The sequence below is a fragment of the Rutilus rutilus genome (genome assembly GCF_951802725.1).
Source record: "Rutilus rutilus genome assembly, chromosome: 23".
Classification (NCBI taxonomy): domain Eukaryota; kingdom Metazoa; phylum Chordata; class Actinopteri; order Cypriniformes; family Leuciscidae; genus Rutilus; species Rutilus rutilus.
In genome coordinates, this window is record NC_140233.1 from 5794222 (window position 1) to 5807942 (window position 13721).

Genomic DNA, 13721 nt, shown 5'->3' on the forward strand with positions numbered 1-13721 from the left:
GCATTTGTTTGCATTGCATCATTCTAGCAATGACCTTAAACACTCGTCTATGTGTATGTTTGCAGCATCTCTCCACGTTCATCATGGACAAAACCGAGTCCATCACTACGGTAGACGATGCTATTAAGAAGCTGAAACTGCTGGACTCCAAAGACAAAATCTGGACTCAGGAAATGCTGCTACAGGTGACGGACAAATCCATCAAACTCCTGGACTGCGAGACCAAGGTGAGCGTGAGCTTTCCCTGTGTGTGCACAAGGGTAGAAATTAGCACAATCATTTTTCGTAAAGTCAATATCAAATTTAACTGAACTTAATCCAAAGTTTTATCGGTGTGTGTTATTCCAAAGAAAATAATTTTTTTGTCTTTGTAATCTTTTGTAATGCATTGTCCTTTTCTGCTGACGTAATTTATTAGCCAATTATTGACAATACATGACAATAAAGCAGACTATTGGGTAATGTACTGTACCAATGTTAACAAGCAGCCTTTTCACATTCCAGTCAATTCTGGTCCATTTTGTCAAGATCATGTATGATGAGTGTATGCCAATTGAAAACCATTTGCACCTTGATGCTCAATAAAAAGTTAAACACACACTTGAGATCATGGAAATGAGAACCATGTTCCACACCTGTTGACCAAGTGTAATCCGATCTGATCTGGAATAACTGGATAGGGAGCGTTTCATCCGTGTGAATCATGTGGAATGAGCCTTATTGTGATGTCATTGTTCCAGTAATATGTGACTGCTTCAATATGTGCCAACATTCCCAGATCTTTGACCTCATTAAGGATTATAATCATTGTTTTTTGTATCAAAGGTCGTCAGCTTTATTTTTTATTTTAATTTAAGTTTATTTAATTGTTGGAAGTTGCAATAAATTAAAATTGAATTAAATTAAATAACATTTTTGAGAAACATTAACATTTCCACAGTATATTTTTTTAATTTTTTTATGAATATTTAAGAATCAGGTTTATGTACTTAATGTGTTTATGTACTATATTTATCTATGGTACATTTAGCATCTTGGTTTACTTTTGCTTTTAATATACATGTATGCTCTCTTTTTTTCTTTTTTTTGTGATGTCAGCAACTATTTTTGATGGAATTATGATATGTTAATTTAACATAATATAACATGTTATGTGTGTTTGTTGAGTACGCATCTACGGTGGAAACAAATTTCCTCTCGAGGACAAATAAATCTATCTATCCATCCATCCATCCACAACATAATTTCATTTTTGCAAGCCATTTTTTAGATAATGTTGAAGTTCGTTTTAAAGGTCTAATTCCCCTGATCTCTCGTTTCTCGTTCTTTCTCTCAGGAAGAGCTTGAAAACTTTCCTCTGCCCACAGTCCATCACTGTCAGACGCTGTTGAACCAGACGAGGTACCCCTCCGTCCTTCTGCTCATCTGTCAGGACAATGAACAACACAAACCAGACATTCACTTCTTCTACTGCGACGAAGTGGAGGTGAGACACAAACACAAACACAAACTTGTGTATATACTTCCAAAACAAAAAAAGTACTTTAAAATGCATGACATTTCATGCATGTTATATTTTAGGTTTAATCATGTGCTGTTATTATTCTGCAGACATTGCGAGAAATGTTGTATCTCCAAGGTATAATGATATAATGGTAAACACTATCGAGAGCTGCTTTCACTTAAACCATGCATGTGTGTTTGTGTTTTAGGCCGAGATGGTGCATGCTGACATTGATAGCGCTCTGGGAGACAACTCACGCGGCAAGAAGAATCGACCGCAGACGCTAAAGTGAGACCCAGACCTTTTAGACACTACTGGAGTGGTTTTTAAATAACTTATTACTAGTCAGATTGACTGACACCAAGTTTCACAACACTTCTACCTGCTGAACAGACTGACTGTTCGTCTATTGACGACACTGAGAAGTCCTAAAAACACATCACAGGATCGTCAGATAGTACACAGGTTGCTGTGATCTTGTGTGTAATAGTTGTTCATTTATTTAAGCATGCTACAGTATCAGCACTGAGCTTTGGTTACATGCAGACTTGTGTTTTGAAGCCATGTGATTTTCTTCCCGAAAAACTGGTTGTAGTGTCATCTGAGAAAGAAGACAGTACAGATATTCACACACACACACACACACACACACACACACACACACACACACACACATTAGCTCCGTTGCAAATCCCAGTGAGCTGCCTTGCTGTCTACTTAGGCAGCTTAACTGAAATGCAACCTCAAGTGCACAGGAGATGTGACTTGCAACTGATTTCAGTAGTTAGTTAGAGTTAGCATTTTGCTAAGCTAACTAAGCAGTAGGCCTAAGCATAAAAATACACAGCACACACAAATATTGAGTAAAATAGTGGGTTAAGCCATTTCGACTCTTTACATTTCTTTACAGCTTATAGTTTGGCCAAAATGAGCTATCTTTAAAGGATATGGTGATTTGGTATTTTTATGCCATTGCCAGGTGGTTGCTAGGATGTTTTAAGGTGGTTTTAGGACACTTCAGGCTGATCTCTGGGGTGTTTGAGTGGTTTTAGAGTATTTCCAGTAGTTTGCTAGTCTGGTTTCAGTTAGTGTAAACAACTTTGTTTATATTTGTTAACTTTATTTATAATTTCTAGCATTGCTAGCATTCTCCAGCATATGAGGTCATCACAATGCATTACGGGATTTTATTTGTGAATTATACAGGCTGAGAAGGCAAAGTTTATCATTTCGTCAAAATGAGCTATTGTTAGAAGGTTTAAGGGTGATTTTACGGCACTTCTAGGTGATTGCTGGAGTGTTTAAATGGTTTTAGGACATTTCCAGGTGGTTGATAGTTAGTTTTTAGTTAGAGTAAACAATTTTGATACTTTTCAGTATTGAATCAATCATATTAACTCTTTCCCCGCCAGCGCTTACATTGTTTTTTTTGCCAGCCACCGGCAGCATTTTTTGTTATTTGACTTTACAAAATGTTCATGGCCCCCAAAATATTTTGTTGCATGAATAATTGAATATGCAAAATATCAAAAGAAATAACAGAAAAGAAAACAGTTTTATTCTAGCTTCATACATTCTCTTTTTATCAACACTTGAATGTGGGTAAGTTTCGTTCGACATTTTGAGCAAAAAGCTGAGAAAATTCAATGTTATAATCAAAGACTACATCCAGATTGAATTCAGAACGATGATCAAAACACACATGGATTAGATCGAGTTCATCCACAACCCTAAAGCTTCAGTCCTATAGCAGTCCGTCAGATCCTGGGTCGACATTTCAATCAGTAACATTAGGCAGTTTTGATATATATGCCATTATTTTACATATGCTGACATAAGATATCGCTTGTTTCTGCTTCTTCTTCGACTGTGCTTTGATCAGGAGATTCAGTACTCTTTCAGAAGATACATAATAGCGCCCCCTACCGTATAACAGTGAAAACACGGCAAGCCGGAAATTTTCGGCAATGGTGTTGTCTCAAAAAAATGGAAATTCTGTCAATGGCAGGGAAATAGTTAATAATCATAATTTCCCACATTGTACACCATCTGAGCTCATCACAATACTCAAGGGATTGTCTTAGCAAATTATACATGCTGGGAAGACAAAGTTTATAATTTGGCCAAAATGAGCTATCTTTAAAGCTTGCTGGGAACCATTTGAAACAACCCTTACATCAGGACTTGCTAAAATGTTGCCTGTGTAGGCTGCTCAGTGGGTTTGAGAACACATTTCTCTCTTTCTCTCCCTTCTATCAGGTTGAACCAAGAAAAGATGAAACGCCAACGGGAGACCATCATCCCGCCCTCTGAGACTAGAAGTCCTGGCCCTGGGGTCAAAGGTCGAGTAGCAGCTACGGACATGAAAGGTGCCACAGACACAATACGCTTGTATGCTTACAGTTACAGTCAATGCATTAATGCTAAACACTCTGTGTGTTTGTCTCAGATGAACTGTCGATGCAGGATCCCGAGTCCAATATGAAACTGGCCCAGCGGATCGAGAAGGACGTGGTGAGTGCCGGTGTCACTGCGTAACACTGGATATCTGCACACACACACACATCTAAAACACACTCAACCATTGAGTGTATCAGATTAGTGGTTACATCAGACCAGACGTAACGCTGTAATTCAGGCTGTGTATTTTCACTTGTGTGTGTCATTCAGCAAATCCTGAATTGCGCTCTAGATGACATCGAGATCTTCGTGGCACGTCTTCATAAAGCGGCAGAGGCTTTCTCACAACTCAACCAGCGCAACAGGAGCAAGAAAAGCAAAAAGAGAGGACCGGCAGGTATATATGCAATACATTTACTTGTGCGCAACGCGTCTGGTAAATTACTTTTATTTGTTTGTTCCTAAAATAAAGTTGGTTGATTCATGCTTAGGAAAACAAATGTGTAATTACTCTCATGTGCTTTGCTAAGCATTATTCTCATGTTACTTGTGTGTGTGTGTGTGTGTGTGTGTGTGTTTCAGAGGGAATGCTGACTCTACGAGCCAAGCCTCCATCAGAAGGAGAGTTTATCGACTGTCTTCAGAAGCTGAAACTCTCTTTCAATCTGCTGGTGGGTTTCGCCTGTCTCTGTTTCTAAATGAAAAGCATGCTCTTAAAAACACATGCACTCTGTTTGAACTCATGCAAAACCCTTGGTTTGGTCTTTCTGTGGTTTAATTTGAAAGTCATCTGGAATATTTGCACTCAAATTGTGTATGTGCTTTAACTTTTTACTGCATGCAGAAAGAAACGAGAGCAAATTTCTGTGCAAACCGTTTGTAAAAAGAAATTGTAATCTGTTTCATTCAGCTCTAGTGACAATTTTTGTAAAAAAAAATGTTTTATGAATGAAATGCATATTTATTCTGCTCAGTCAGTGTCATGAAAGAGGCCAATAATGTGTGTGTGAACCCTGTTGACGGTCTGTGTGTGCCCTCTACAGGCCAAACTGAAGAAACACATTCAGAACCCCAGCGCTTCAGAGCTTGTGCACTTCCTGTTTGGACCTTTGGAAATGGTGAGGAACTGAACACATGTGTGTTTTCCTAGCTATCGAAATGAAACCATACCAAAACCTTCTGTTGGCTTTATTAAAAAAATGCATGCTTATGTTTACTACAGAATAAACCAAAACCTTAATGCTAATGCTGCACCTAAAAAATCCTTTGCATTTAAATAAATGAATGAATGAATAAATACATACATACAAACATACATGCATACATGCATAAAATTAAACTTTATATATTTTTACTTTGAAGACACCCTAAAATTCATGTTTGGGCAGATTAAGCTCACATTATTTATTTTATTTGTAGTACTATATAAGTACTCACCAGTAAAACTACAATACCAGTAATAAACAACAACAATAATAATATGAACGATATGAGCATCCTGCTTGGTACAATAAGGAAATGCAAATATGCATAATAGTTAAAGGCTCATCTAATTTATTACAACGATCTGTAATGTGTTTTTTCTTGTGTGAATTCAGATACTGCAGAACAGTGGCAGTCCTGAGCTGCCGCGTAGGGTCATCTCTCCTCACCTGTCGCGGGACACAGTGGACTTCCTGAGAGGACACCTGACTCCCAAAGAGATGACCATCTTTGAGCTGCTGGGAGACGGTTGGACGAGGCCCAGGTGATGATTCAACCAACAACTGTAGATGTGTTACAGGAGTGTGTGTCAGTGGTAAACTGATATATCCAGCTGATACATCAGCCAATGTTTGTTCGTTTTGAGATTATCAGTATCAGATGATGGTAGTTCCTCCTCGTGGGAATCCTAAAATCAGCTTTTGAATGGACTAGTTAAAAAATGTAAAAACCCAATCCTATTTTTAATTTATGTCCGACCAGAGTTTTTTGTGCTACTATTATGTTTTTTTGGATACTACCTTTCATGTAGTGTGTAATACAGTGGTTTGTGAATGTAAAAGGTCTGCAAAGTGCAGATACATGGAGTTATTGTCTCCCAAAAGAAAGAATTGCCCGAATGAGTTGTCCTGAGTTGAAATTCAGATATGGTAATGAGCGTTTGGTTTCTGAGATGCACTGTAAGCTGTCGACCAATCACAACAGACTGGGCCATCTGACCAATGAGAGCAGAGTAGACCAATCAAAACAGACTGAGCCATCTGACCAATCAGAGCAGAGTAGACCAATCACAACAGACTGGGCCATCTGACCAATCAGAGCAGAGTAGACCAATCAAAACAGACTGAGCCATCTGACCAATCAGAGCAGAGTAGACCAATCACAACAGACTGAGCCATCTGACCAATCAGAGCAGAGTAGACCAATCAAAACAGACTGAGCCATCTGACCAATCAGAGCAGAGTAGACCAATCACAACAGACTGGGCCATCTGACCAATCAGAGCAGAGTAGACCAATCAAAACAGACTGAGCCATCTGACCAATCAGAGCAGAGTAGACCAATCACAACAGACTGGGCCATCTGACCAATCAGAGCAGAGTAGACCAATCACAACAGACTGGGCCATCTGACCAATCAGAGGAGAGTAGACCAATCAAAACAGACTGAGCCATCTAAACAATCAGAGCAGAGTAGACCAATCACAACAGACTGGGCCACCTGAACAATCAGAGCAGAGTAGACCAATCACAACAGACTGGGCCATCTGACCAATCAGAGCAGAGTAGACCAATCACAACAGACTGGGCCATCTGACCAATCAGAGCAGAGTAGACCAATCACAACAGACTGGGCCATCTGACCAATCAGAGCAGAGTAGACCAATCACAACAGACTGGGCCATCTGACCAATCAGAGCAGAGTAGACCAATCAAAACAGACTGAGCCATCTAAACAATCAGAGCAGAGTAGACCAATCACAACAGACTGGGCCATCTGACCAATCAGAGCAGAGTAGACCAATCACAACAGACTGGGCCATCTGACCAATCAGAGCAGAGTAGACCAATCACAACAGACTGGGCCATCTGACCAATCAGAGCAGAGTAGACCAATCAAAACAGACTGAGCCATCTAAACAATCAGAGCAGAGTAGACCAATCACAACAGACTGGGCCATCTGACCAATCAGAGCAGAGTAGACCAATCAAAACAGACTGAGCCATCTAAACAATCAGAGCAGAGTAGACCAATCACAACAGACTGGGCCATCTGACCAATCAGAGCAGAGTAGACCAATCACAACAGACTGGGCCATCTGACCAATCAGAGCAGAGTAGATCAATCACAACAGACTGAGCCATCTGACCAATCAAAGCAGAGTAGACCAATCACAACAGACTGAGCCATCTGACCAATCAAAGCAGAGTAGATCAATCACAACAGACTGAGCCATCTAAACAATCAGAGCAGAGTAGACCAATCAAAACAGACTGAGCCATCTGACCAATCAGAGCAGAGTAGACCAATCAAAACAGACTGAGCCATCTAAACAATCAGAGCAGAGTAGACCAATCACAACAGACTGGGCCATTTGACCAATCAGAGCAGAGTAGGCTCTTAGAAAGGAGTTTAAAGAGGCTGAATCCTTGATCAAAGCGTTTCAGACACTGTGAGAAAATAATAGAATTTTTACCTTGAATGGATGTAAACCTATTGTAGGAGACTCCAAAACAAAATTACGAACCTTTAAAATAGCATAATAGGGTATTTAATGGCAAACATTATAACATATCTTGTATGTTATTTTATCTGTTAATAATAAATAAAATAAATGTAATCAAAATTATAGTATCTAGATTAGCATCAGTCAGCCATTAGTCTTATGCTTATGTTGCTTTATTCTGGGTTTGTCTTTATGTATCTCAGAGCTGATTGGCCGAAAGATCAGTGCGCTCCTCTGTATGTCCCAAAGTTTCGGAACGGCTGGGAGCCGCCGGTGGATCTGTTTCGCACGTCCCCGTGGGAGACGGAGAGCGCTGGTGTCCCAGTGCAGACAGAGTACAGGGCAAAAGAGGTGAGAGAGAGATGAATCGATTTATGATTTATGAAGCTGTTTACACACCCAAATCGCATACTTGTGCTCTATTCTATGCACCTTAAGTTCTCGGATGATGCACTTATTTAACCGAAAAAATAAAGTGTGGAACGGTGGACACTTCAAGTGTCGCAACTTTAATTGCGTAGCGGAGGGGAAGGGGCTATCAGACACCGATGTTGAAAGACAAAATAAACGTATAAAGCTCATACACTACACGGTTGAGTACATAGTGCATTAAGTACAGGGTGTATAAGTGTATAGTGTGTCAATTGGGACACAGCTTGAGTCTTTTCTGTGTGTAAATCTCTTCTCTATGTTAAATGGATTCCATCTTTTCCCTCTTTTCCATGTCAGTTCTTTGGATCACAGTCGTCGCTCTCTTCAAACGGGTGAGTTAGCTGTCAAGAGGTCTTTATCTCAGTAACTTTGAGATTTTGAGTAAATTAGAATGAAATTAAATTGGAATTTTATGTGAATTCTGTCCTTCAAACTAAAATGACAAGCTATTGAGTAACAAGTGACCAAAATAAAACCACACTGACATACATTCAGACAAGAGTCAACTATCTAAAAGATGTTCAGTGTTTTCTGTAAATGTCAAGTTCGGACAAGTTGACACGTTTTATTGTCATTTTATACAATTTATCAATTGCAATTGGGCCAAAACAATGTAGATATTCCACAAATCCGCTGTCAAAATAAACAGGACATTGAGTCCTTTTTTCAAAGTTCCAATTGACCAAGGTTACATTGGGTCAAAAGTTTGTTAGGAGGTTAGATCATATCGAAAGTTCGTCTGGTGGCTACATCCTAAATAAAAGGAAGTAAAAGTTATCCTGTTTTATTGTTAGATCTGGAATGGAAAGTTAGTCACCATCAGACATAAAAATGGGAAGTGTAATAAAAAGTTTATCATAAGATGAAAATCTAAGTTCAGATTTTCATGGTTAGTAACATAATTAATCTTATCTAATTAAAATCTACTGCACCTTTAAAGTGAGCTGAAAATCCATTAAATGGCATATAATCCATAATGACCATAAATTGTGGATAATTTCTTTTCATTTACTTTTCACTACTTATAGTACAATAGTAGTTCAAACATCAAACAAAGGGAAACAAATCCTTGTCAATAAACAGCAGGTTCTTATTGTGACAACTTGCCCCTTTTAGTGTGACACATGTTTTTGACATTTGATCCATGTGAATATTTTTCTGATCAGCTTGTTGCCCGCACGTTTTGTTCAGGTCTTTCTCGACGTCTCCTCCTTCTCGGAAATATGCAAAGATCCGCTACCACTTCGTGGCACGAAATGCCAACGAGCTGTCAGTGCTGCAGGACGAAATTCTGGAGGTATAAAGATCACAAATGACATCTCATTAACATCTCATTAACATCTCATTAACATCTCAAAGATTAAACAGAGCTCTAATGGAGTTTTGCTCAAGTCTCCTGCTCCTCAGGCCCTGTTTACAGCTAGTCTTATGAAGCGTTTTGGCCGATCGGATCACATGTGGACGACACAAAATACAGGTGTAAACGGGGTCTAAAGCGTTTTGAGCTTGTCCACTTTATTAGCCACTTCCAGAGGGAGTCGAAAACACATTCGAACGGATTGCTTTCATAGTGTAAACACTCATGTTGTTGAATGTGTTCAAACAGCCACAAAAGACCGTCTTCTCTCCGTCTACTGATCTAATGAGTGACATTATGGGAAGAGCTCGAGCCAGACGGGATTTAAACTTTGTCGACTGAAGACCCAAGTTTGGTTTGAAGATGAAAAATGTACCAAGCACAATGTTCTCTCTCCATTCCTGATTTCTAACACACACTCACAGCGTTCGGCTGGTCTTGTGTCTGTCAGAGCATCGAAAGATCTGAAAAGCCCTTACATTTACCCGCCCATAGACCCTCCCCTTGAAGAAATCAGGACAGAAGTGTTTGAAAGTGGATTAAAACACCAGGTGTAAACGGGAACGTGTCTCCCTCGTCTACGTGTGATCCGAACGACCAAAACACATCTCAATACCAGGAGTAAACAGGGCCTGAGGATGTTTCTCCTGAGAAAAAGACTCACATGTGTCTCAAGAGTTTCATAACAGATATCAAGATTGTTCTCAGATTTGCCAACATACCAATGAAAAGCCAGAGATTTCAATATGATAAAAGATTTGATAGCTTTATTCTCTTACTGTATGATAAAAAAGTCATGCAACACAATTTGTGTTGGTTTGTATAATGAAAGAACTGGTGTTTGTTTTAAGGTGTTGGAGGATGACAAGCAGTGGTGGAAGTTGAGGAACAGAAGCGGTCAGGCGGGATACGTGCCCTATAATATCCTGGATGTGGTCAAACTCGAGGACCCTCAAATCATGAGTGACCCGCCCTACAGTCCAGTAACACCTTACAGTCCGGTAAACAAACCAGCCGAACTTAATCAGATTTAAATGAACGTTAATGTCCTTAAGCAGGGGACACACTTAAAGGGATAGTTCACCCAAAAACGAAAATTCTGTCATCATTTACTCACCCTCAAGTTGTTCCAAACTTATATGAATTTCTTTCTTCTGTTGAACACAAAAGAAGATATTTTAAAGAATATCAGTAACCAAACAGTTGATGGTCCCCATTGACTCCCATAGAATAAAAAAATTTAAAAAATACTATGGAAGTCAATGGGGACCAAAAACCATTTGGTTACTGATATTCTTTATATTTTTGTGTTTAACAGAAGAAAGAAATTCATACAGGTTTGGAACAACATGAGCGTGAGTTTTTCTTTTTTGGGTGAACTATCCCTTTAACGACTATAAGGCCGATTATGAATGTAATTTGATACTTACGACTGATCATGCCCAAACGCGGCGTTCAGTCAGTGTTTAAAAGATTAGTTCACTTTCAAAAAATTTTTGCTGATAATTTACTCACCCCGATTGTCATTTAAGATGTCCATGTCTTTCTTTCTTCAGTCGAAAAGAAATTAAGGTTTTTGAGGAAAACTTTCCAGGATTTTTCTCCATATAATGGACTTCAATGGCAACCAATGGTTTGAAGGTTCAAATGTCCGTCTCAATGCATCTTCAAAGTCTCGACACGATCCCAGTCGAGAAATAAGGGTCTTATCAAGCGAAACGATCGGCCATTTAAAAAAAAAAAACGTCATCCTTTCCAACGTGATGACGTGGCGCATCTCAGAGATGGTACAAGACGGGCATTTGTGGTTAAAAAGTGTATATATATATATATATATATATATATATATAATATATATAATTTATTTATTTTTTAATGATCGTTTCGCTAGATAAGACCCTTATTTCTCGACTGGGATCGGATCGTTCCCGAATGGGAAGACGCATTGAGACGGACATTTGAATGTTTTTGAACAATGTTTTTCAACCTTCAAACTGTTGGTTGCCATTGAAGTCCATTATATGGAGAAAAATCCTGGAAAGTTTTCCTCAAAAACCTTAATTTCTTTTCGACTGAAGAAAGAAAGACATGGACATCTTGGATGACATCGGGGTGAGTAAATTATCAGCAAAAACATTTTTGAAAGTGAACTAATCCTTTAAAACCTGCTTGTCGTTGAAAAGTCTGTAAGTGTGTTCAGTCGTAGAATGTTTCAGCTGGTCGTTAAGTGTGTTCCCGACATTAGTAATCATTACTTAGTGTATCTCCTGCTCTCACTCACACAGCCGTACCGAGGACAGTCGCCCTCCAGCTCAATGGGCAGCGATAAAGACGGTGAGTGTGAGAACACACACACATACAAGATAAATATGATCAGATGAGAATACATCTGAAGATGTGTATTTATGGTTCTGCCTCAGGTCACACTCATCAGATGGATAAAGTGAACGATGAGCTGCTCATGTTGATCACCGGTAATAAGACGCATCAGCCCACGAGGAACTTCAAGGTGGTTCGTCAGTCGGCCGTCCCGCTGGCCTTCGACTCCAGCCCAGCAGAGGTCTCCACCTGGCTCAACGCCAAGGGCTTCTCCAAACCGTGAGTCGGGCCTCAGAAAACAGATCAAGCCTTCCAAACTATGAAACATTTATTTCAAAACATTTTAATTATGTATTTTTACTGAGAACACATGAAGCCTTCTAAACTATGAAAAATTTATTTTAAATAAATAAACAAATATTTTTTACTGAGAATTCATTAAGCCTTCTAAACTATGAAAACATTTAAAAAAATAAAATAATGTATTTTTATCGAGATTCGAGAACTCATTAAGTTTTCTAAACTATAAAAAATGTATTAAAAAAATAAAATGATGTATTTTTACTGAGAACTTATTAAAAGCCTTCTAAACTATAAAAAAATTAATTAAAAAAGTATTTTTAATGAGAACTCATTAAGCCTTCTAAACTATGAAAAATGTATTTTCTTAAAAAAAAAAAAAAATAATGTATTTTTACCGAGAACTCATCAAGCCTTCTAAACTATGAAAAATGTATTTAAAAATTAAAATAAAATAATGCATTTTTTACTGAGAACTCATGAAGCCTTCTAAACTATGATTTTTTTTTAAATAATGTATTTTTATCGAGAACTCATTAAGCTTTCTAAACTATTAAAAAAGTATTAAAAAAAATAAAATTGTGTTTTTACTGAGAACTTAGTAAAAATAAAAAAATGTATTTTCTTAAAAAAATTAAATAATGTATTTTTACAGAGAACTTATGAAGCCTTCTAAACTATGAATTAAAAAAGTTAAAAAAAAAGTATTTTTATCGAGAACACATTAAGCCTTCTAAACTATAAAAAATGTATTAAAAAAATAATTATGTATTTTTACTGAGAACTTATTAAAAGCCTTCTAAACTATGAAAAAAAATATTTTTGTTAAAAAAATGTAATAATATATTTTTACTGAGAACTCATGAAGCCTTCTAAACTATGAAAAATGTATTTAAAATAAACAAATAAATATTTTTACTGAGAACTCATTAATAAGCCTTCTAACCTATGAAAAATTTATGTTTTTTTTTTTATTTTTTACTGAGAACTCATGAAGCCTTCTAAACTATGAAAAATGTATTTAAAAAAATAAAATAAAGTATTTTTTTTTTACTGAGAACTCATGAAGCCTTCAAAATTGAAAAATGTATTTAAAAAAAACTTTTTACTGAGAACTCGTGAAGCCTTCTAAACATTTATTAAAATAATTTGTTTACTGAAAAATCATTAATCCTTCTTAACTATACTTTTTTTTTTAAAATAAATAAAATGAAGCCTTCTAAACTATGAAAAATGTACTGAAATAAATTAAAATCAATAGTAAACAAAAAGTAACAACCAACAAAAAGACCCCATAAGGTGCTTTTTCTCTCTTTGTTGACACACGTCCTATTGAAATCAGAAGATGAACCGGGACATATTTCAGGGTTTGTCCCTTTTCCCTAATTATAGCCAATGGCCTTTACTGTGGAAAAACCACATGTGACAGCATGAGCAGTGGATGAAAGCTTTCCACATGACTAACTCATACTGGAGAATCATACTGTCCCACTGAAGGTCATGGGGTCTGAATATAAGACTGTGTGTGTGTGTGTGTGTGTCAGGACGGTGGAGCGTTTGGGCATCCTGACAGGAGCTCAGCTCTTCTCTCTGAATAAAGATCACCTGAAGGCCGTGTGTGGAGACGAGGGCTCTCGCGTCTACAGCCAGATCACCGTCCAGAAAGCTCAACTAGAGGTCAGAGACACTGCAACACAATA

The 13721-nt window shown here is 37.8% G+C and overlaps 1 protein-coding gene across 2 annotated transcripts in view; it reads left to right on the forward strand.

Annotated features, from left to right (window-relative positions):
- Positions 1-13721, forward strand: part of eps8l2 (EPS8 signaling adaptor L2) — a 47733-nt gene that overhangs the window by 32398 nt on the left and 1614 nt on the right. For both annotated transcript variants that reach the window (XM_084396424.1, XM_084396423.1), the window contains 16 exons: positions 66-227; positions 1337-1486; positions 1713-1792; positions 3764-3873; positions 3954-4018; positions 4175-4301; positions 4487-4575; positions 4948-5022; positions 5503-5651; positions 7817-7964; positions 8343-8377; positions 9237-9342; positions 10254-10403; positions 11688-11736; positions 11823-12000; positions 13566-13698. In XM_084396424.1, coding sequence (XP_084252550.1) covers positions 66-227; positions 1337-1486; positions 1713-1792; positions 3764-3873; positions 3954-4018; positions 4175-4301; positions 4487-4575; positions 4948-5022; positions 5503-5651; positions 7817-7964; positions 8343-8377; positions 9237-9342; positions 10254-10403; positions 11688-11736; positions 11823-12000; positions 13566-13698 — 1806 coding nt within the window. The remainder of the gene's footprint in view (positions 1-65; positions 228-1336; positions 1487-1712; positions 1793-3763; positions 3874-3953; positions 4019-4174; positions 4302-4486; positions 4576-4947; positions 5023-5502; positions 5652-7816; positions 7965-8342; positions 8378-9236; positions 9343-10253; positions 10404-11687; positions 11737-11822; positions 12001-13565; positions 13699-13721) is intronic.